The following is a 25,273-nucleotide window of genomic DNA, read 5'->3' as shown; positions in this document are numbered from 1 at the left end:
GCTGAATTCCATCCTGTGTACATAAGGACTTCTTCTTTCAAAGACCAACAGCAACTGAGACCTCCCCACACTCCTGTTGAAATTCCACAGCATTCAGTGTTAAAAATCTGGTTTCTTTCCCTGTTGAGGTGTTTCAAACAGCCTTGCTGGATCACTCTGAAGGGATGCTGACGCCACTCTAAACAAAACTACGCAAGCAGTCCAGCTATGGCCGCATTAATCTCAACAAGTATATTCTTCAAGTGCAGCTGAGTATTAAACCTATCAAAAGAGCTCATGTAGGAGGAGAAGATTATGCAGTAGCAACTTTGTTTAACATTTCTTCACGTCTGTGGTTAACAGTGAGTTCTTGAGTGCACTAGACACTACTAGAAAAGGGAAGGATTTTGCAGCTCCTGGCACTGCATATTATATACCAGTAGAGAAAGCAAAGATTTATTTTTGCTTGCTGAATGAGAAAGAGAATAAAGTGCTGAGAGCTCTGTAACGTTTCATACTCTCTTAGACGCAAAGAGCCAGATGAATATTGTTGGAAAGAATGTGTTTATACAAGAATCATATTTATCTCAGAAGCTGGGATCCTAACGTTAGACGAGACATCTGATGAAAAAGCTGAGCATGTAATAACTCAGCAAAATTCTATTTCTGCTATGTATTTGAATAAGCTTCAATTACTTATTTTTAGGAGGTTTTTTAGAACAGCTCACACACAGTTTGTTTGCAATAAACATTCATGTATAGATTGAGAGAAAATAAGATATGTTCTTTAAGAAAGCATTGTTTTCCAACTTTGCTTAACTTTCCCAAAGCAAACAGCCACAAACAGTGCTCTTTAAATGCCTGCATTTGAGCCTTTAAAAAAAATAATCTCCTGGATTTTGGACAAAGTATCAGGCTTGGTCTCAACCTTGCACTACATTGCAGGTTGTTGATAGTGCAATCTGGATGGATTCTTCTGGGATCTGAGAGTACATTCCCATGCTCTTTGACTTCATTGATCTAACGGTAAATGGCACATTCTTGGAATGCTTTCAGCGGAAGGATTCTATATAATATGGATAGGAATAAGCATGTGAAATAGTTTGTATTTTAAGCAAAGCTGTTATTCCCTCTTGTTATATTAGTATAGTTTCTTTCATTCCCATGTTATTCCTAAAGCTTGTTATCGTGAGAGATTCTGAGCCTTGAGAAACTGAAGTTAAACCAGCTTTTTCTCTAAACTGCTTTCTAAGAAAAAAAAAGGAGAGATGTTGGAAATTTTCCCATCACACATCTGTTAGATGTTAGACCCAAATTTGTTCCCAGTTCAGCTGCACTGGTCTAGTACTGGGATGGTGTAATTGAACTTGGTGGAGTTAATCAGAGATGACAAGGCACAGCATTTATTGCAACACAGTTACTGTTTAAATAGCAGTGATGGCTGTGTACTGAAAGCTAAAATAATCACAAATTAAGAAAATCTTATAGTGAGAGGCAGAGAAATCAGTGAATCATAGCATTTAGAATAAAGAAACTGTAAATGGCCAGAAACTAACACAGAGAGAACCTTATTCTAGCAGACTTTCATCTTCAATTTCTCTTTGCAGTGGGAGATTTTTTTGCATCCACTACTGCAAGCCAGTGAATATCCTATTCCAGCACTGTATTCAGTCTGCACTACCTTTTGAATACCCTTTCCTTTTTCACTAATTCTTTCAGAAAGAAATATGTCTAAATGTGAGTCCTGATTTGCAGGGTGTACACTTGCATTTCAGTTCACATGAAGATTAGGGAAAATAAATTACAATAAAATCCCATTTAATTAAGATGAACATGTAAACTTTACTTTGGTTATCAAACCCATATTAAGAAGAACCTACATTGTTGGGAAGAAGATGAAAACCAAGGAAGACTGAATTTCTGCTCAGTACCCTTTTGGTAAACTGTGGCAGAGGAAAGGGGAATTAAAGTTGCTCTGTAAAAGCAGCTGCAAGAGGTTCCCTTCAGCATGAGGAAATCTTGGGCTGGAACAAGGCCAGGACAGCCAGCATGGTGACATTGACTCCATCCACAGCATAGCAGATGTAAAAGGCAGGAGACAGTAAGATCCAAACATGCTGTCCTCCAGCATAAAAGCAAGGAGACTCCTCTTAGGTAGAGTATGGCAGAACAAATGTTAACAGAGACAATTTTGCTGACCTGAAATATTTTCAAGACTTGTGGTGGTTTATTTCTAAATAAGACAAAACTGAGAATTTTATTTTCTTTTTTTTTAAGGACCAAGGTGAAAAATCAGTTTTAGAAAAAGAAATACAGACATGGCAATGCAGCTGTGCTCTAGACTTGAACCTGAGCTTCCCACATCTCCTGTGAGGTCTGTAGCCATTCACTATCACGAGAGTTGGCACCTTCGCTCATTTTGACCAAAAACACCATTTTGGAATTGGGAATTCTGTCCCATTTTTCCTCTCCAATATCTTCTAAACCAAACCGTTCAAGGAACCCTTTCTGACAGATTGCTGTTTTCACTCAGCAAAATAATCCTACACAGCTCTGGTTTTAAAGCTGCTTAGTCCAGTGCTCTTTGGACTGCCCTCAGGATAGGTGGCTTCTGTGGCTTTTGTGTTCCCTGCTTTGTTTAGCCCTGAAGATCTAGAAGAATTGTAAGTGTGCAGTGATTGAGCTTAGGTTTCACTTTAGTTTTCCACAGAGCGATAAGCTCTTATACAGCCCACTTGGAATCTGTAGGACCAGTAGCACTTAATTGTACAGATTTTTTTGCATTCATGTCCAGTCTTCAAAGAGTGCATCATGACCAGGACTAACTGCAGCATATTCATTGCTTTACCATCCATGGGCATAACATTTCATTCCAAGTAGTGCTGTTGAGAGCACACTGTATTCTTGTTAATATTACATGACAGCTTCAGATTTTTTTTGAAACCTCCTCTCTCAGACTGTTTATCCATCTGTATTGATATTTGTCTAGAGATATGTTTTACATTCCGTTTACTTACTGGTGTGTCAGAAATTTGTTTACCAATAAAATGTGGATAAAATATCTAGTACGTGTGTATCAATTGCCAGTATTTTTTTTTCTATCTGCAATTTCTTTAAATGATAAAAATATATAATAATGCAAAAGTGAATACATTTCAGCGATAAAAGGTATGTCATTTATTGGGCTATATTCAGCTTATTCTGATATTCCTTAATCAAAGTAAACTGACCAAAAAAAGCTCATTTTCTCCATTGAAACCAATAGAGTGCACCATTTGGACCTCATTTCCAGAATCTTTTCTCACAGGAATTTCCTGCTCATGTCGTGGATAGTCTATGTGAGCAACAACTGAACAATCAGGTGAAACCGCAGTGATTGTTGCAGGCATCTGATTATAATTACTAGCAAAACTTCCAATCCTTATTTCTCCAGCTATAGCTCCAAATGTTTAACTAGCAGCACCACATACAAATATTATCATGATTATTTTGATGGGTTTAGGCACTGGGCAGCACAGACAAATTTTGAAGCAAGTTCAGGAGAGTGACTCAAAAACTCTTTGCTCTGACTGCAGCTCACAGGAAATTTTGCAGGAGACAGAACAGAGTATATGAGTGAGTGATGGAAAATTATCTGAACTAACCAAACCGACTTATCATGAATGAATAATCTTTCATTGGAGATAATGAACAAATAGACTGGAATGGTATAGGAGAAATTAAATAAGGAGCTCTGTATTTCATGTTTGGAATAGAAAGTGGCCTTGGAACATTAATTTTTCACAGTATTTATTCTCATTTTTAGTATCACGATCTTCATGCAGGAGATTAAAATTAATCTCTCCAATCATTATTTGAATTTTACATAACTTTGTAAAGAAAACTGAGTGCTGCACATGAGCTGTTCATTTTTTGACATTTGTAGAGCCTATTGTAGATCAATAGCATGGAGATAGAAAGTTTTCTTTGCTCAGGGAAGATGGAGAACACTGACTAGAATTGTAGGGGTACAAGTATTGGGTGCTGCCTCATTCCTCTCAATCCACGTAGTGGTTGATGGAAGGAAGACCTGATAGTGCAGAGTGTCACCAAAGACTCTCTCAGGCAAGGCAGATCAACATCCCCACCAAGGAAGATCTCATGTGTTCACTCCTCCCTCCGCCTTCCAAAAGGAAACACACTCAAAGAAGGCTGTACAGAGATGACTGTGTTGTATGCCTTGTTTCTGCCTCCCAAAGAAAGCTGAAAAAACTCTTCTGGCCGATGCTGTGAGAAGCAGCTGACAGTTTTGGACAGGTTCATTTGAGCAGTCCCATGAAATAGGCACCACCAAAAATCACTGGTTTAATTTTTAGAGTTCAACTGTCCCATTGGGTTCCTCTGGTCCTTAGGAAGGAGAGCGATGAAAGCAACCACTCTGCACAGCACGCATCTCTCCCTAAAAGGAACTGATGAGCTTCAGGCAAGAAATTGGCATGGACTTAATTTAGCCAGAAGTAACTCATACTTTGCATTTTTTTAGGCTGAAGCATCAGGGCAGTGAATTGTAACCAGTGGCTTCCTGAATTCTAGGGCAGCAGCCCCACCAGAAATGGTGGCTCTTCCATGAGCTGATGATCATCAGGAATAGCAGTGGTGCAAGAGTCTCTGCAAGATAAAATTTAAGCTTTGGAGAAAGGAATAGCTAAGTACAATTTTTGGAAGAGTTCATAGCACAATGTTATTACAAATAATTATTCAATGTTGTACCATGTCATTCTCCTGGAAGATATGTAGGAGCATTTAAAAAGAGGGACTTGAAATTGCTTCACAGATTTTCCCATGCACCTCTAACCTCAACCACACCTCAACCACTGTGTGCAAAAAAATAAGCAGATATGGCTGCAGGCAGTTGACCTTGAGTGAGGCTTTGGAAATCATATCATGTAATCTCATATAATGCAGTACTAAAGTTACCTGAAAAGACAAGCATGTTTGGGCCATGTCTTGAAGGTCACGAAATGCCCATTTTTCAAGTCTCACTTATTCAAGTCAGTGGCTTCTTGTATACCCATGGACTGTAAGCTGCTGATAGTCAGCTTTGCTGTGAGGACATGCTGAAGTACTTCTCAGATTTCTTTGTCTTGAGTTCACTCAAAGTGGCCTGCAAGGTGCCCTTTTGATAGCTGTGTCTGCCTAGAGCATTGTGCTTCAGTCCCTGCCATCTAATGCACCTGATGTGGAATAAGGTATATTGATTACACCTAGAATGTAGTCTTTTCAATAGTGTATTTAATTCATTTCCCAAAATTCAAAATCAACTGTGTCATCATTTTTTTTCAATCTGGAACTGATACTGGTGCATTTTTACTGAACACATACATGTTCCATTAGATTTAGGAAAAGAAGTGATTAATAATGTAAAAGCATGTTAAGTGCTTGGATATTTTCTGTTTCATTTCAGAGATTTAACTGATTTTTTTTTTTACTACACATCTTTGGGGCACTGCAAGAAATCCCACTGCTGTGTGGTTTCAATTGTTTTAAATTTCTGGATGTTTTTTTAATTATGAAGGTGGAAGCATGCTTTAGCCAACCCATAATTGAACAAGGCTTAAATTAAGTCACAGCCTGGCTTTTCATGTTTACATTTCTGTCACTGTGTATTATTATCCCAACACATTTCTTTTGCATTTCTTCTCTGAAGTTGTTAGCAGCTGCACAAAAACTGTCTTCTGAAATGTTTTTCCAAGCCTCTTCCTTTATGTTCTCCATAAATAAAAGAAGTTCTATTTATCTCTGTGATGAAGGATTGCTGCTGCTGCTGAAGCAGTCTAATAATTAGCAAGTATCAAACTGAGAGAAAATCACCTCAATTCAGAAGGGCTTATCTGAGACTTGTGACTCTCTTGAGGTGAGATAGGGATTGTGATACCCACGTGTGTTTCTACAAAGGGTAGAAGGGGACTCACTGTGGATTTCAGAGAGGTGAGTGTGAGGAGGTACTGGGTATTGACTGGAGGGCAGTGTTGTCATGGATGGGTGATCCTATCAACATTTCACTGCACAGGAGTGATAACATTTTAGCTCAGAACAGGCCAGTCTCAAGCCAGCATGAGTATCTGGACATACACACTGAGAAATGAGAAGGCTGTGGTTTCTTCTGCTTATCCTACAATCACACTTTAATATCAAGCAAACATTAAGGTAAAAGTAAATTTTATAGTAATTTGTTAGGTGTTAAAATAGTTACAATTTGGCTACTGTTGGTCTAGAGAGAGCGCAGGAAAAAAAAAGGCAAAACAGCACAGAAAAAAAAGCAAAAACAAAACAAAAAGGCTATCTATAATTAATTTTGTTTCTATTAGGTTCCCTGTTTTATCTAATGAATGCTCCACCAGAAGTCTGTATTTTTTGATAGCGGAAGTACAGTTCAAATGCAGCATTGTCATTGTGGGAGATGGAGGTGTTCCGCCATCAAGTCTGTCTCTGTTAGTTTTCTTCTAAGGGATTTATGTGTAGCTTCACATCTCTTCCCAGTTGCCCTCCACCTCAGACATACAATTTCTATCATCTCTAAATAGAATTAATGGCTGACACATGGTTCCAAGGTGCTAGACATTCTGATGTCCCCAAGACTTCATGGAGCATCTCTTGCCCCAGTTTGTTGGGATTTTTTTCCTGAAACAACTTCTGCTTTCTTACTGCTACTAATTTGTTCATCTGTAGTGAAGGAAGTGACCCCTGTATACTATCAGTGTAGTGTCCATTTCTATTTCTAGGTTGAAAGCTGTATTTCTTAAAAACATACCAATTAATAGCTGTATTTGTTTATATAGGAAGGAAAGGAATGCATGTGCTTTATGAATAGCACGGACTAGAAAAGACTAGAAAGAAACAGTTTAACTGAACAGCCCTGTGGTAATAGCATTTGAAGAAGGGAAACGTGGATCCTAGCTTGTGGGGGTCCCTGCCTTTCCCATGCTGGTGGGGCCTGCCATTCCTCGAGGGTCTACCTCATCCTTCCTATTGCTTTCTCTGCTGCTTTCTACTTTGATACAGCTACTTTCAGCAGTTTATTTTTTTCTTCCACCTATTTCTACTACTTGTGTTGTCAGCAGTGGTCTAGGGCAGCAATGTTCTCAGTGTGATGGAGAATGTTGTGTCCTGTTGTCAGTTAGTTGTTTTCTCAAGTCATTGCTGACTTCTCCTGTCAAGGAATAAATATTCAGTTGGGTAACAAGGTCATCAGTTCTGTAAGATAGGAATTGAATGAAGCAGCATGTTGCTTAGTTAAACAGCTGAAGAGCAAAGTAAGCCTATCTTTTGCTATACCTTGAAATATACTTCCAGCCATTTTCCTTAATGTTTCTGCTGTACATTCAAAGTACATTCATTTCACTTTTTTTTTTCAGATTTGATGTACACTAATAATTGAATTTATTGGGAATAGTACAGTCTAGGAGGAACTTCTGTGGAAATCATATAACTACATTGCATAAAAAAAAATAAAATTGTTTGAATTTCTGTGGTAGCTTGAAATCTAAGACATCCATAGCTCAGTGTCTAGTCAGGCCTTTATAAATAACCAGAATTTACTGGTTTTAACCAGAATTAACTGGTTTTATTTAATATTGAAATGAGATAGTTTTGATTTTTTTTCTGTCCACAATCTATCAGAGTTAATAATGCAAATGCTTTCTCTATGATGCTTCATTAAAATTCTTTCTAAACTGCATAACTCAATAAAGTAATTGGGTTACTGAACTGTATTCTCTTAGAATAAGTTTCTTCTTCTCAAGGTATCTAATATGTGTAGAAATTAGATAGATAAAATCATCAAGACCAGAAAGAATATGCAAATAGGCAGATTTATGGTTTTCTTCATTGCACTTGGATTAGTATTTATGGAACTAATGTTGCATTAACCCAACCACCATAACTAGAAATAAGTTTTCACTGATTCTTAATACAATCCTTGTTACTGGAAACTTACGATCTTAAAATTTTGTCAGCCTTATTAAGACAAATTTAATTTTTCTTTGGGGTGGTTTTTTTCATTTATCTGTTCCAAAGTCTGTTCTGGGTTTCCTGTTTGTTTGGAGGTAGCTGGGGGAGTAGAAAGCAAAGTGTGGCCCTAACTCAAAAATATTCAATGGAAGCTGAATAACTCCATCACCTTTCTTTCTCTTTCTTCAAATCCCTGCTTTTAAATGTACCCTTTTTCATGTCAAAATGTAATGAAATATCAGACTGTGTTCAGAAAAAAATAATTTTTGTTTCCTCAGGAATGCTTACTGATATCTTCCTGTGGAAACAAATAACAGCAAAAACTTCTCCAATTTAGTTGAGAACTGCAAGTTCTGCATAAAGCAGTAGAGTCAGTAGAGTGATAGGTCTGGCAGGGTTTTAGCTTAGGTTATTAAAGCATTGCAGAGTTAGAAGCCTGGTTTTTCTTATAAATACTGTAAATATACATCTAAACTAAAGATACAGGAGACCTCACACATACATAAATATGTCCAGAACAAGCACACAGCTATTGTATCATGAGCAGATAACTATAAACTTGCATCTTGACTTTAGTTAATAATGCTAACTTTACCCAGTAGTCCATAGTAATTATCAGTGTTTAACAGTAAGAAATTATTCTGCCTCATGTCAGTGACTCCCTCTCCTTATCTGTTCTGCAGAAACTAGAATGCTTTATGGCTTGTGTTAGATACACAGAGATCTGAAGACAGCAATCCAAACGGAGAATAAATATGTACACAAATACACAAAAATTCCACAGACATCATAGAGAGGAAAAAATCTAAGCAATAGAATGGGCAAACAGCTGAATTATGGGATCTTAAGGAGGATTTTGAACATCAGATGTATTGCTGTATTTCACTGAGTCATGGAATGGTTGAAGTTGGAAGGGGGCTCTAAAATCATCTAGTCAAAGCCCCACTGCTGAAACAGGGCCAGCTAGAGCAGAGTATTGGCTCTTTTCGGTAGCTGGGTAAAAGCCGTAGGTTCTCCCAGATGCAGATATAGTAAGAAAGCTGAAGTTCAAACACTTTTTCATTAAAAAAGGGAAGAGGGCCATCAAAAACTCAAAGGAACCACAGGAATATGAAGTGCATTTGCTACTATCTCTGTCACAAATACAGAAGACTGATGCTCCCTGTGGTAATAGAGTTCTTAGGGACCTGGAAGATCCAGGTCCTATAAATCTAGGGTACAGATATTCCAGCATTAGTTAGTGTTCTGGAAAGAAAGAGAAGCTTCAAATTTGTCTCTTGCTTCCTTTCATCCTTGCCTGTAGTGGACACGGTAAAGCAGGAGAGGCATCCTAGCAGAGGTTCAGGGTCATGGTTAACCTGTGAATTGCACTGTTCTGACCTCCCATCACTAGCAATTCAATTTCCCTCTTGATAAATGCAACCTCTCCCATCAGGCTGATAGAAACATCTCTGTAAGTACATGATAATTTCACGAAGACAGCATATCAGTGCACATCAGTTGTTCCTTTGACACAGCTAATCCTGTAACCAGACCGTGTATTAGTCAAGAAGGCACTAATTTAACAAATATTGGAGACATTCTAAAATCAGAATCTGAAATACTGTGGATACTTTTCTCAAGCTGAAGCCTGAAACCATTCCCCAGTGAAGGGACCCAGATGGGTAGTCATGACAAATTGTTTGGCAGTCTCTCTGGTATTCTGATAGAACACAAAAGCTCCCTCTGCTGTTTCTCCTTGTCTGGAAGGCTCCTCTTTTCCTCTGCATTACCTGCATTTGCTATCAGTTAGAGAGCAACCTGGCATATCCTTCAAGTAAAAGCAACTTGCCATTACAGCTTAGCAGTACTTCCACTCCCTCAGTGTCTGCAGAATAAAAAGGAGTAAAGGATCCTTGTCTCTAAACTGGAGAGACAAGTGGACCACTTGGTGCATAAAGAATTGGCTGGATGGTCACACTCAAAGAGTTGTGACCAATGACTTGATGTCCAAGTGGAAAGCAGTGATGAGTGATGTTCTGCAGGGGTTGGTATTGGGACCGGCACTGTTTAACATCTTTGTTGGCAACCTGAACAGTGGGATTTAGTGCACCCTCAGCAAGTTTGCTGACAACACCAAGCTGTGTGATGTGGTCAGCATGCTGGATGGAATGGATGCCATCCAGAGGGACCTGGATGGGCTTGAGAGGTGGGCCTGTGCAAACCTCATGACATTCAACATGGGCGAGTGCAAGGTCCTACATGTGGGTCAGGGAAATCCCAAGCAAAAATACAGGCTGGGTGAAGAATGGATTGAGAGAAGCCCTGAAGAGTAGGACTTGGGGGTGTTGGTGGACAAGAAGCTCAACACAACTTGTCAGTGTGCATCACAGAGGGTCAAGTGTATCTTGGGCTGCGTCAAAAGCTGTGTGACCAGCAGGTTGAGGGAGATGATTGTCCTTCTCTACTTTGCTCTTGTGAGACTCAAGCTGGAGTTCTGCATCCAGTTCTGGGTCTCCCAGCATAAGAAGGACATGGACCTGCTGAAACAAGCCCAAAGGAGGGCCATGAGGATGATCAGAGGGCTGGAGCACCTCTCCTATGAGAACAGGCTGAGAGAGTTGGGGCTGTTAAGTCTGTAGAAGAGAAGGCTCTGGGGAGACCTTCTAGAAGCATTCCAGTACCTAAAGGAGGCCTCTGCAAGAAAGCTGGAGAGGGACTTTTTACAAGGGCACGTAATGATAGGCCGAGAGGTAAAGGCTTTAAACAAAGAGTGCAGGTGTACATTATATTAGGAAGAAATTAATTACTGTGAGGGTGATGAGACACTGGAACAGGTTGCCAAGAAAAAGAGGTAGTAGGTAGATAGCCCATCCCAGAAAATGTTCAAAGTCAGGTTGGATGGAGCTTTGAGCAGTATATTATAGTGAAAAGTGTCCCTGCCCTATGGCAGCAGGGATGGAACTAGATGATCTTTATGGTCCCTTCCAACTCAAGCCATTCCATAATTCTGTGATCAAACAAAATGGTTTGTTCTGATTCTTATACCAAGGATCCTCTGCTGAATCAGCTGCATAGCCCCCACTGTCTATAATAAATGGTTAAAAAATTTCCAGTAGCTTTTGAAATAATTTGAAATGATAAATAGGCTTTCTCCTTGAACAGCTGTGGGACTGTCTGCTGCTGATGTTCTCCAGAACATCCTTTCCCATGAGTGATGAGATTTTGGAATCTGCAGATGTGTGGGCACTCTTGGCCCCCATTAAGGCTACCTCAAACTGAGTATGACAGAAAAACTAGATATTTTGTAATGGATCTGGAGAACATTCCTTTTCAAATTTGTACTCCACCCTTGCCCCTCTCCTAGACTGTCATCACAAGTTACATTTTTTTTTTCAGGTAGATGATACAAAACTATTTACTTTATGATTCAAAGGAAAGTTAATTGTATTATATAAAGGACAACTGCTTATAGTTTTCAGCATTTCTGTTTACTGTCTAAAGATGGTAAGACTTCTCATAAATTAGTTAGACTGGTTTTTTTGGAGACAAACCCAACATGAAGCCAGGCCCAGCTTAAACACCATCCAAGTGAATGTGTTAAAATATTTGTGATGTTAACAGGCCGCATACACCAGAAGGCATAAGGGTTCATTTAGCTTCAGTGTAAGCTGACTCAACATCAGGCTTCAGCAGAGTCCCAGTTACTGACATTTCTAGTAGAGCATCTGCATTGATACATCAAGGTTGGGAAATCATGTAGAGAAAACAACTCTACAAACTCCATTCAGATGATATCACAGCACCCCGCTGTTCTTAAGATGCATCTGTCCAGAAGTGTTAGAAGAAAAAAAGATGTCTCTTATTCTGCATCAACAATGACTCTTCATATTGCTGCACACATCTGCATTAAAGCCCCCCGTCCTTCCTGGTGGTTCAGAGCCAATCATCTGGCCTTGCTGGGAACTGAGAGACTGTCCCAAACTGTAAATTCCTGTGACCAGAGTGTGAGGGTCTACACTGAGTGCCTTGTACATTCTGCTAGAACATGTATTCTGGACTCCCATGTGGAAAGGGTATCTCAGAACACAACTTAGAGCCTCTGTAAGAGAATTAAATAGTTTCTACTGGATGGTTAAAACATCCAGTAGTAACTTCTATTTGCATGATCAAGTCAGTTTTGATAGCTGTTCCCACCACAAAAATAGTTATGCTTTTGTTTAAATAGTGGAGGAGCACAGAATGGAAAAATTGGCATACGATAGACTGAACTCCTGCAGGGGTTTTAATTTTCACATACTCTTAAACTCATGGAGCCTAATGAGCTTAACATTTTGGCCAGTTGCACAATTTGGAGATTTCAACAGTGAATGGTTTTTGGACCAAAAAAAAAAATGTTCTCACAAATATGAAAAGTGAACAGATGTTACTATTGGTGCTTCCAACGCCTACTGACAGAAAACATCTGTGTTGAACTTCCTGAATTTTGGGATCTTGAGAACACTCCCACACACAACTGAAAGCCATTTGAAAGCAATCGGGCTGGCAGATTTGCTCTTGGGTCTATGACTGAATGTTCTAACACAAGCAGGTGCTGGTTGTTGTCCTGCCTTGAGAAGCCGAGCTAGCCAAGCAGCAACCTTACAACTATCTGACCGTGTTACCCAAGTTTTTAACAGTTTGTGTGAACTGTGCTTTTAAACAATCCCAGAAAGCAGTTGATCTTATTAGTATAATGGTAGTAAAATTAATTGAATGAATGGAAAGGGAAAAAAAAATCATTTTGATGCAGATGCTAGCAGAATAGGAGGATTGCATTGCATTGTGTGGTGCAATTCTATGGAAAGTTTTTGGCTTTTTAATCCCGTGAAAACCCATATTGAATGAACAGAATTTTCTTTTGTTCTGAAAATATACTCATGGTGCTAGAAACGTGTAAGGCATTTGCTATCCTTCCAAATGCTCAAGATATTTAATAGGTACCATGACAATGTCTGCCCTTTTACATGAGCATGATACAGCAGATGTCACAGAGTAACTGGGAGTTCCCTGCTTCCTCCTGCTCCTTCTCCACACCCATCAGCTTGATATTTGTCTAGTTATAAGAGCATATTTGGCAAGGTGATTTTCCTCTCTGATGAATTTTTGGTTTGCTATCAAACCAACCTTCTCCAATTAATTACATAGTAATGAATGTTTGGCAAGTATAAATCAATGTCATTTTAGTGTTCTGTAAAACATCATCAGCTCGTGATCTCGCCCTCGAGTTCATCCAAAGAAACATCTCTAAATTTAACTTTAGTTACCTCTTTCTCAAAGACAGAATTTAGTGGAAGTCAAAGGGACAGTATTTATGTGTCATTGAAGTTGTTTTTTCTGGTTTTATAGTTGTCTTAGCTTGGTACTCTCTAAGCAACATAAAGTGAGTAGCTCCGTAAATTGCACTTCCACTCTCACGCTAACCAAAAGCATCTCTCCAAGTTGCACAGTGTCAGGTCATCCCAGCTCTGCAGGTTTCTGAGATCTGAAAGTTTCCCCTTGATCCCCTTACATCCTGAGAGAGCCCATATGAGAATTTTAGCAGGGCCCAATGTAGGCAGAAATTTTGTTATGCCCAGAATAAAGATAGATACTGAGCTAAGAAGCTGCATAGAGGTGCTGGTATTTAAGTGGCTCCTGGCAGCCTAAAAGAAACATGTATCTGAGTAGTCAAACAGGAGACAAGGTAGGGGCCAGATGATATACTTGGAGTAAATAGATATGCTTTTGAGCACACAACATTGTCATCTGATCACTGTTTTATGCTGAAACATTTCTAGCTTCCAAGAAAATCCTAGTTTTGCACCACCAGTAGCAATGGTTCTGGCATATACTGCCTGCCAAGTTAAGTAAATTTATATCCAGCTCATTTTTCATGCAGCATGGGGCATTTTCTTTTTGCACAGTTTAGAAAGCAGTGATGTGGAGGTCAGCTTTTGAGCTAGAGACACAGGCTCCTTTTACAGAAATCTAAGAAAAATGGACACATTCAGGGTGCATTTGTCTGACCTAGTTTGAGTATCTACATTAGGATATATCATGCCATGAGATGTCACCTGCACCTGATGGGAACTTTTGATAACTACACTGCATATAGATAAATGTCTGCATCTGTTCAATAAGTAAAATCTTTTAAAAAAAAATCCAGTGCCTTTCAAGTCATTCCAAATCCTATCACATAATTGAGTAGAGCATGCTCACTGGAGAGATATATTTGCTAATATATGTGTTAATTCTAATCCTAAATTTCTCAATTTGTCTGTGCAGCCATACTTCAGCAGAAATTCTGCTTTGGACTTTCAGAGCTATCCCCTTACTGAGTCTGCAAATGAAACCACTTTTTCCCTCTGCCCACCGCTTCCTTCCCGCATCTTGTCCTCCTTTCTCTTCTCCTTTCCTCTATGCAATAACCTTTTGAAGATTTAGCATGGAAACCCTTGTGAGGTTTTGTCTAGACTTGCTGTTTCTGATGTTTTTCAAGAGACCATTGCTGTGGTCCCAGTATTGTTCTTACTACAGAAGCTCTGCAAAGCCCAGAAAGCATTTCTGACATGTACTCCTATGTATTTTGTGACATGAAGAAACTATGAACTGGTTCTTTTGAGTTCCTGACCTACATTCCAGCATATATTTTCTTTTGCACATGTTTTATCTTCTTGGGTGACATAGCAACTTGCTGGAAGATCACAAATTAAATCAAACCGTGGGAACAGAAAACAGTACAAAATTCTTTCATTTACTGACTGCAGAAAAGGGATGTGGCTTCTGGTAAAGAGAATCCTTTCATAGTTCTTTTTTATGAAGATTTAATGTTTATTCCTTCCTTAATGAAAAAAAAAACCTTCTGCAAGCTGAATCATTGCTCTGGAATTAATGGTAATGTCATTTGGTCACCACTGTCCTGAGAGAAAATGTCGCATGTCCAGACAATGTAGCTGAAAGAGCAGCAGATTTTTACCATGCCACTAGGCTGAACTAGCCTCATTTTTTAGTTATTTTTAACTTAAAGTGAATTTTGTAATTTTTTTGTTTACTTTTGGTATAAATAAAAAAAGCTCTTTAACAAATGAGAAGGAAAGTGTTCTCTGAGAAAAAGAGCTGGAATGTGAAAATCAGCTAAATAACCTCCTCTGAAGTAATAAAAGAGAAATTAAAAGTAGAAATAACCATTAGCTATGTGCTTTTTTTTAAAGCCTGCTGACTTTCAGTGCTACTCTGTGTTTAAGAATCAAATATCACACAACTCAAGGTACTTGAGAAAGGTTTACTTCATTTGCTTATCAGCATTCTAGTTAGACAACAGAAGTCCATCCCCCCTGACACTGGTAACCATGTGGTGGCAGAAGCTAGTGCCAGCCCTACACTAAAAAACGCAGAACATAAATTTGAGAAGATGCAGGCCTGTGACATTAAATGTAAATTTAGAAATCCAATGGAGAATAAGATAATAATTTTTTCTTGTTCATCGTAGAAGACCGAATCCATCTACTAATGATGGAACACCTTCACTTCAGCCAGCCCTGCTGCTCAGTTGCATGATGCATTTCATCCCATTTCATGTGTATTTTCCCAGCTATCTCACTGTCAGACATTTTATCAGAAATCTTCTGCTTTTGTTGCCTTACACCTCGAACAAGGACAGTTTGACCCGACCTGAACTTCTTATCAGATTTCCCAGAGGTTGTACCGAGCTCTGGAAACCTGCACCTGCATTGGTGGGGGCTGTGTGCAGCAGCAATGGCTGGTGCCATCTAGTGAGGAGCTTCTGAATGCTCGCTGCAAACTGAGAGTGATCATCTGTCTTTGAGAAAATAGTCATTAGTATAGTTCTGAAGACATGGGAATAAAGTAACGTGCTACAAATGTTTAACAATAAAGCTTGCAAAAACTTGTGGATTTTTTCTCCCAGCTAATCTTTCTCTCCAGAGGCTAGCATGAGCTGTGTTTTGCCGTATGTGTTTGTTTTTCCTACTATTCCATGGCTTGTTTTGATTCACTCTTCCTAGGTGGAATTGCAAAAGTGTTTTAAGTCTTGCTGAAACAGAACTCATTTTTGAGTTGCTGAGGTAGATGGAACCATTCAAACTATATCATCAATGTACAACATAATGATGTATGGTGTAAAAATGTTCCAGTGTCTCCTGCATTATGGTAGATGTTGTACTCATCAGTTTCTGAAGCTCTCTGGAGATCTGTCCATACTGGGCAGCCTGGTGCTGGCAGAACTAGCTTCTGAGTCAAACTAGTTGAGCCACAGCAGCAGGGTGCTTCGTGTGGTCTGGCTTTCTCTGCCTCTCAGCCCAAAGTGGTGCAACCTCTTAACTGAACCCCAAATCCTTCCCTTACATATTGTCCTCTAATATGTTTAATCCATAAACTCCTGGGTTTATGCTCCAGAAGAAATGCCAGGTGGTATGTCCATCCCAGTCTGACTCAGTGTGCCACAGGGCGGTTCTTGACGTTGTTCCTTGTAGTTTACATTTTTGGGGGGGGTGGGAGCACTAGGATCCTACAGTTTTTATTTGAGCTCAATGATCACTTTAGTATGCCTTCCTCCGTGGAAACTGCCTCAGAGAATCATACATTCCCTACATTTACACCCCATTCTCCACATTTTGCCAGCATTACATTTAAAAACTTCTCTGTGTCTTTCTTGTGTGCCTGCGTTAGCACTTTCAATCAGCTGAGAAGCTGCTCATTTTCCTTATAAATTATTTTATTCCCTGGGGGGTTGCTTTCTGTTGTGCTTGCTGATCTTGCTGCGTAGGAGTGCATCGGGGTCCTTGCTGTCACATCCTTTCCCCATCTGTTCTTACAGACTGTTACACACTGCATGCTCTTACAAAAAGTCCCACCTCCAGCTTGTCTGTCATGGTCAGATCACCCTTCCCACAGGAAATGAACTTGTCCTTTCAACAATGACCTTTTAAAATGTCAGGGAATCAATCTCCTTTCTTCTTGTCCACTGTTAAATAAATAATGGCCTACAAGGATCATTTCCATGTGGGTAATACTGAATCATCACATTCCATATACCAGAAACGGTTGCAAAACGGAAATCTGTAATGAAATGTGGAGAAATGGGCTCAATGTGAAATTCTCTAGAAATTCTGGTTCTGTCCCCTCTTTATTGCAAATAAACAGTTTTCTCCTGTCTTTGTATCTTCATCCTGGTAGATGGATTTCTCAGCAACTCATGATGATGTTCCTGTGTTTTAAAACCTTTGGAGCAGATACTGTCATTTATTGTGTCTTTATTTGTATAGCACATCAAACATTTGGTCACTCTCCAAATTAGCACACCTTCCTCTGCCAGTTTTGTTTCTACACTGTAAATTTAGTAGTAAATTAGAAGGAAGATAGTATTGCAATATGACATCTTTCATCAGGCTGGTCACAAAAGAACTGGAAATTAAAGTTCAAGCTGCAAAACATGAACATTCAGTACAAATTTAAAAGTCTGATCGAGATCTTAAGTCCACTGGTACTTAATTGCAAAGTATATTTATTGAATTCAGTCACAACCCCAACAGCGTATTCTTCCATGTGCATCACTGGAGAATCAATAGTGTATATATAGCATGGCAAATATTTTCTGGGAAGATTTCCTGCAGGCTTCCTAATTTCTGACCTTTGCTCCTCTCTGCAAATAACTTATACAAAATGGCTGGGCTGGCCACATGAGTTGTGCGAAACCTCTTCCAGTCAGCTGAAGTTGCAGGAAGAGCAAAGCAGGGACTGACATTGCGTGTCCTGACATTGGAAGCTTTGTAATTAAACTAAACAGTTACAGAAGTTTTGTGTAAGAACAAAGAAAAAACTTCTTCGTTGTCTTCAAGATATTCCATCCGCCCACTTTTTCCTTTTCTTTTTGTGCACTCCCTTGGAGGTGCTGGCCATAGCATTCCACACACACTTCAGTGAGCCTCTTAACGCTGGTCTGTAAATCCAGTGGTGGATGACATGGGGTAATCGTGCTGTGCTCTGCATTCAGGAAGAGGTCCAGTTCACCCCAGCAAAATGGGAGGCCTTCTGCTGGAGAGCACTACCGGCCAGAGCACATTCCTGCAATGTTTTATCATTTAAGGAAAGGGAGCAGTAGAGGAAGTACTTTATGAGTTGTCTAAAATATGACAGGGATAGCATGTTTCCCTAAGATTGCCCCTTTTGGGGACTTTTTTTTTACCTGAAAATCTAAACCAGGAACAATTTCACAGCTTTGGAGAATTTTCTAGGATTTCTGATCCTCCAGGAGCACAGGCAGAGCAGTACCACGTGTGGCATGTCTCACACAGGGGTATTCAGGACTCTAATAATTGAATCATGCTTTATTTGACTGAACCTTTCAAATTGACTGTCTTTGCTTAAATCTCCTCAGTGACCTTTGCCAAAGAGAGAATGTTCTTAGGTCACTTGGTAATGAAAAGGGGACATACTTGTTCAACAATAGATCTAACATGAAAGCAGAGTAAAAGCTGACAAGTCTGAGTTAACGAAGGTTAACAAAGTTAATTCAGTTAACAAGCCAAGGTACTAATTGTCTGAAGAATTACACAAACATTGTCATGATATTAAGTACTTCCCCGGCTCTGACTCTGACTCTGACTCATGCTAAACTGTCCCATAAGGATCAATTTGCTTGTCTTTATTGCAAATAATATTAAATAGCCCCTATTCCTGAACAAACAAATAATCAGATAATTACCAGGAAAACATGGGGAAGGGCACTGGTGCCCAGCCCTCTTCCTTGATTTCCATTCCTTGTTTACTTTTTCCTCCACACCAGATAGGAAAGTGGGACTGGAAGTGGGAGAGTGGTATCTGGTGCAGGAGTGAGAGTGGTAACCATGTCCCATTTGTTTATCATTGTTGAAGTGTACAGCTCTGCATGTTCCCTGCAGAAAGCCAGGCACGGATTTGACAATTCTCAACATAACCAGAATTTTATCAGAAATTGCAGCGAGAAGTTTTACATACCTTCTGCCTCCAGACAACTGCCCACAAAAGAGGTGTAGATGGGTACTAAAGAGATGGTTTGTGTGAGTGGTTTTTGGAATTTATTTGATTTCTTTTGTCTTTCATGTACTCCAAAAATGAAGTGGCATTTCCAGTGTACAGAATCCATGTATTCCTTGCTTTGCAGAAGCAACTGAAACATTTGTTTTCAGAACCTCTCAAAATTAATATGCAACTGCAAACAACTCAAATCTGTATAACTGGCTTTGAATCATTTGTCTGTGTTCTTTACATATGTATGAGATATGTTTCTATCCTTTTTTAACCTTTTTAAAGATTCCTTTCTAGATTCAGGTGTATGAAGAAGAACAAACTACCTTAAGCATTTAATGACGTTTTAAGGTTTTATAGTAAAATGGGAATATTTTATATTTGTATTTGCATAAGAATTGATACTGCTCTACAAAAATACCCAAAAAACAATAAAGAACACAGACTCCATTTCTTTAAATAATGAAATTTCTATTATTTTCCTTAAAAGGCAGTTTTATAGGGTATGATCATATGTATTCTCCTAATATATTCTTTATATGCTCTTCCTATGTACTTCAATTTTGAGCCACAGTAGGTAAGAAAAGTTGAGAAAATGTGACATCAGAAAGAAATTCTTTTTGCCAATCTTGGAACTCACACTGATAAATACTGGTTAAGATTTAATTCATTATTCTAGTGCTTCTAATCAGCATTTTTACTTATGGGTCAGGCAACTCAGAAAATATGTCTGCTATGAATCTCTTTAGACAAGGATCTGCACCTCCATAGAATGACTTCTAGAGATTCACTGGTTTTTTAAAAAAAACTGAAAACTGCTGCTGTGGAGATAGATGCATCTGTAATAGCTGGCTGTGGCTGGCATAAGGAAATGAGCAGCTACTTGTTCAGATGCATATGCCTCCTGCCAACACGAGTTATATTATGTTTTAGATGTATTCATATAATCTTTGTTCCTTCTCAGTTTATTAACCTGAAAACACATGGGCCTCCCAGCACCTAATAATCCACATGAGCAGGCTTGGTTTAGAAGTAGGGATGCTGTATAAAGCTGGGCTTGGTTGTAAGCAGAGGGAATTCTCTTTCACACTGACAGCTCAAACACTTAAATTTATGGTGTCCTTTGGCAATGCTTCTAAACCATCAATCTTGTCAAATTAATTATAACAGTATAGCAAAAGACCCATACTGTACAAGATCTGTCCTGGTGTCTTGTCCCAAGGAACTCCACGTAATTCAGCCTTCCTACTGGCGCATTCCTAGTCTTCTTCCAAGGAAAAAACTTGCACTGAGTTCTGTATTTTGTTTGGCTGTTTTTTCATCTTCTCAATATGGGCTTATCTGATATCATATAATAAGATTTAGAATATAAAATTTTACTCTAAGTGCTGTGTTAATTTTCTATGAAAGCAGTGTGGAAAATTTGTTTTTAAAACTACACAAAAGTTTTGTTTCAGTCGTAGTGTTTAGTTTACGGTATGTGGAATGAAGACAGCTGTAGCATAGATAAATGTTAATTATGGATAATTATTGACTATGAAGTTTTGAAAGTGTATCACAAATGGGCCTATCCTTCATTATGAAAATAAAATAATTTTTTCCTAATATCAGTAAGACATTGGTCAGTATCTTTGCTACAACTTCCTAATACAAGGAAATTAGGATATCTTCAGGTCCATTTCTTCAAGTCTCCACACCTCTCTCCCCATCTCAATGAAATTAAATGAAGTTGAACTCTTAACCTTCTTGGACAGGGACTGCATTCATCTTCTAGCTCTTTCTTTGCAAGCATGGACAAGGCTGCTGTTAAAAAAGACTGTAAAATTTTATACTAAAACAAGGTATTATTTTTTTTTCAGCTCATTTTTATAAATACAATGTGTTCATTCATGTTTTGCTGTAATTCTTCCTTTGTGAGATACTGATGCTGTTGCAGCTGCTCTATGAAAAAAAATCTAATTGCATTTTAAAAAAACTTTCATTAGATTTGACTTAATTTGAATGTCTTGGTAAATTGTGCTTTGCCCTATTTAAAGCATATTTCTCCAGAAAAGATTTTGACAATTTACTATTAATGTCATTAGTGCACTGAGTAGTGCAGAGCAGGCAAAACATATGTGCCTTCAGTAATCCTACGTCTGGAATGACATTCAAATACTTCAGTTCACAGATCTCAGACATACTGCCACAACCTGTTACTTAAACTACTGTTGTGTCATTTCAAAATTGTTTTACCCCTTTTGAGCCTTGTGATGCCTGCAGTCAACAGGGATTATTTTTAAACTATGTTTGAAGTAGCCTGAAGAGCAGAACCAGCACTGGAAGGGGAAATGACAAGGGAGCCCTGTGTGCAACTCCTCAACCTGTGTGAATACGTGCATGTCTCATCATTTTCAGGCTCCACTGCTGAATAGAAATATCATCCCTAAAGAGGCAGAAATTCCTGCCTTTAAGTATCAGACTCCACATAATAAATGCGGCCACTAAGCAGATTTCACAGTTAAGCATATTTTACTTGGTCGGAGTGAAATTGGTTATATTTTTGGGGAATAGCTATGAATATTCAAGTAGTGAATGTTGATTTGAGTGTTAATATCCATATGTCAGTTTTGTGACCACATCACAATGTGGTCACTGCTGCTGGAGTTTCTCTATGCTGTGTTTCCAGATAACATTCATCAAAGAGCCCAGCCTACTGGAATGGAAAGAGATTTTGTGTTTATTTTCTCTTTGAGGGATTGACTCCATTGTACCAGTGATAACTAATCCAGCTTCATGCATCACAACTGTTCCTATATAAATGCTGTGTTATTATTTTTATCAGGGCCAGCCAGGACTCCTTGGATCACAGGGGTTCACTGGACCACCAGGATTGATGGGGATCCCCGGAGTGCAAGGTCCCAAAGGTCACAAAGGTGAAAGAGGATATCCAGGAATAACTGGACCCAAAGGAGAAGCGGTAACTTTTGAACATCAAATATTTTAGCTAATAAGCAAAACACTGGGCAGAACTTCATTTTAATTGTGCTTTTTCACTCCAGGGACAAAGAGGAGTCACTGGATTCCCCGGGGCAGATGGCATTCCTGTAAGTAGCAGGTTACTTCATCTTTAGGGAATCACCAACTGCAAATATTGCAGGCTAGCTTAAAGCCTTTGTACTTTAATTAAAATGTCTGGGTTAAATTCTACATCAGCCATGTACACACTTTTCAGTTAAGGGCATTTACTGAAGTGAGTAGAACCGCGAATATACAAGAGAGTATAATCTGTGCTTCCTCTCATTCCCTCAGAAAATTAAAGGTCTATTTGCTTTGTCCTATAGAGAAATCCCCTTGTAAAAGGGACAAGAAAGTACAGAAATTTCCTGTGCCTCTGGAGGTTACCCAGCTAAGTATGTTCTTTTGTAGAAAAGACCTGTGACATAAATACTTCACATCTTTTAAGCTTGTGAATAAAGGACACGAGTGGGTCATTCCTTAATTATTTCAGATTTGCAAAGCATGTAGAAACACCAATGATTTTAAGAATACTAACCATTGTTAATTTGCTCTATAGCTTAAATGACTAGTCTTAAAAAACTTACTGAGCCCTAAACAGTGTCAAACTTTGAACAAATTGACCAGGTCCATGAAACTGAAACACTCAAAGAGGAAAACCGGGTAAAGTTCATAGCACAGTATTTTCCCAGCTTACACTTCTTTACATCTTGTGTCATAAAATAACAAAGAAATCTGAGTCACTGGAATCCCTGGACAGAGTTCCCAGGCTTGGGTTTCCTTTATAGTGCTCCCTGACACCAGGGCCCCGCTTTGCAGCCCACGCATCCACATCCATTCTGCTTTCACCCTTTTTTGTTTCCAGAAGAGCTCCCTATCAAGTTTCAGGGATTTCTCTTTGACAATCTTCCTCATCTTCCTCTTTCTCGCTCTTAAAGGAAAAGAAGAAGAACCATCTTTCCCATTTATTTTAATACTTCTGAGCCAAGGGTCTTGTTCATCTCACTGCGTCTTGCTGAGTTTTTTCTAAGCACTGTAACATCCTGTGGAGAGTAAATCACTCCCCCATAAAGCCCCATGTTGCTATAGCTGGACTGATTTTCTCACCTGAGTAAGTTTTCTTTTTCAGCCCTGTCTTCCTGACTTATGCACATTGCACTGTAAGGGATAAATATCTTCGGACAGTACTTGAACCTGCATTTTCATTGTGTCCCCTCCTCAAGCTCCCTTGCCCTTCTCACTCCCTTACATTCTCCAACCAGTTTTCTCAGGCCAAGACTTAACACTGACCATGGGAAGGCAGGTGGATAGGCACATGAACCAACTCTAATGGCACAGTGCTAGGATGTGAGGCTGGGGGCCTAGAAAAAATGGTGGCAAGGCAGAATCTCTTCTGGGGTTAGGAGCAACATGATGGAGCAAGGTGAAGACACAGACAGATTTCTGGGGTTTTTTCCAAACAACGGAGCAGATCAAAGAGAAAACTCTTGCTATAGATAAAGGAGAAGGGAGAAATATTTTATTTTAGTTTCTGGTTTTTCTGGCTGAGCCCCCTGGAAGAAGGCTGTTCAAGGGAAAATTTGCTTCTCATTGGCCTCAGTGCAAATCGGAAACAACAGCAATTAAGGCAAATGTAGGTACAGCAGTGGAAATACAGTTTGAAACACCAATAACTTTTCAGAAGCAGTTCTGCAGTGCCTCTGGCTCCCTACCTTTGAGCCCTGCTGTTTGCTTCCATACTCACAGCCTCATCATGACACTCAAACTACCTCCAACAGCAACTCTGACTTTTTTTCTGGCTTGGAAGCTGTTCGAAGTCAGTGAGGAACCTTTCTTCCCACTCTTCCAGTGTGAAGCACTGAAATGCTTAACAATCCCAGTTTTTGGTGGCTCCCTGTGCAGCAGCCTCATCTGGCTTAGTTCTCTGCTTAACAGAGCCTGCATTGAGCATAGCTTTCTTACCCTCTCTGAAAGGTCCTTCACTACTCATTTTTTCATGCTGTCTGGGGCATCTGGTTCAAGCTGCAGCTATATTAAAAAAAGGCACTGTCTGTTTCTGTCTTTGAAAATCCTAGTTTCCCATGGATCCAAGCCTTGGGCTTAATGTGAGAATGTCTAAATACTGTGTGACTACAGGAAAAGGAAAACTAGAAACAGATGGATAGATAAACACTTTTTTTTTTCCCTCAACAGGGTCATCCAGGGCAGCCAGGACCAAGGGGGAAACCAGGTCATGATGGCTGTAATGGGACAGCAGGTGACCCTGGTGACTCGGGAACTCCCGGACACTCTGGTTTCCCTGGTACCATTGTAAGTAGCTGTCAGTAAGTGAGTACCTGAAGCCAAGAACATTGCTGAAGCGAGTTTCATTCACACATTTGTTGGAAGCAAATGGGACATCTCTTAATGAAGCTCCCTTTTGACCCAGCAAAGCATTAGTGCTGACTTACCATGGACACAATGCACTGTGCTTAGTCATTAAATTGCAGTCAGGGCCAGAAGGTCTGCTCAAAGCTATACCTGTCACACAGGTCTTGAAGAAAGATTACTTTAGGAAAGCTTGTACAGCTTTAATCAACAGCAATAAAATAATATTGAACTCACAATTCTTGATAAAAGTAACCTTTTCTTCCGGTCCCATGGCGAGGGTATTGACTTTCCATGGTGATATACATAGGATCATGCTGAGGTGAGCAGTGGGGCTTCTGCGTTTACCAGGGCAGGTGTCAGCCCTGAGAAGCCGCAGCCTCAGCTCTAGCTAAGGAGGTGCTACCCTATAATAGCACTCCCAGGTAATGGGGTGTTCCTCCCACAAAATCAGAAATTCTTTTATGTACTATGAGGCTTTGCATTTCTTTTCTAAACCATAAATTTCAAAAGCTAGGCATAGTCTCTGCCTTTAAACAGTTATATGTTTATGTATACTTACAAAAACGCCAGCAAATATTTTTCATTACTCTTAGCTGTTTATGTGTTAACATATATGATATGAAAGCTTACATTTTGTTTTCTTTTGGTTACCTCCAGGGAGTCCAAGGGCCAAAGGGCCAGAAGGGGGAGCCGTATATAATAGCACCAGAGATCATAAGCCGACACAGGGTATGTCTGTAACTCCTGTGAGTTACTCGCGCTCAGTGCAGTTTTTCAAGCAGCTGATGGAGAGTGAATTTTTCTTATACTCTGATGGGCACATCCCAAGAGGCCCCGTTTGATTCTGTGCAGGTTTTGGAAGGCAGCTTCTGCTTTCTCTGGTTGCAGCAGTCTATCTGATATCCAAGGGGAA

General features: G+C 39.4%; 1 protein-coding gene across 3 annotated transcripts in view; it reads left to right on the top strand.

Annotated features, from left to right (window-relative positions):
- COL4A2 (collagen type IV alpha 2 chain) overlaps nucleotides 1-25,273 on the top strand; it is a 145,771-nt gene that overhangs the window by 70,721 nt on the left and 49,777 nt on the right. For all 3 annotated transcript variants that reach the window (XM_017817326.1, XM_017817329.1, XM_017817327.1), the window contains 4 exons: nucleotides 21,818-21,952; nucleotides 22,035-22,079; nucleotides 24,184-24,300; nucleotides 25,018-25,089. In XM_017817326.1, the coding sequence (XP_017672815.1) occupies nucleotides 21,818-21,952; nucleotides 22,035-22,079; nucleotides 24,184-24,300; nucleotides 25,018-25,089 (369 nt within the window). The remainder of the gene's footprint in view (nucleotides 1-21,817; nucleotides 21,953-22,034; nucleotides 22,080-24,183; nucleotides 24,301-25,017; nucleotides 25,090-25,273) is intronic.

This window comes from Lepidothrix coronata, unplaced genomic scaffold (genome assembly GCF_001604755.1).
Source record: "Lepidothrix coronata isolate B3197 unplaced genomic scaffold, Lepidothrix_coronata-1.0 Scaffold60, whole genome shotgun sequence".
NCBI classification, from domain to species: Eukaryota; Metazoa; Chordata; class Aves; order Passeriformes; family Pipridae; genus Lepidothrix; species Lepidothrix coronata.
Note: the sequence above shows the minus strand (reverse complement) of the source record. Positions and strands in the feature narration are given on the sequence as shown.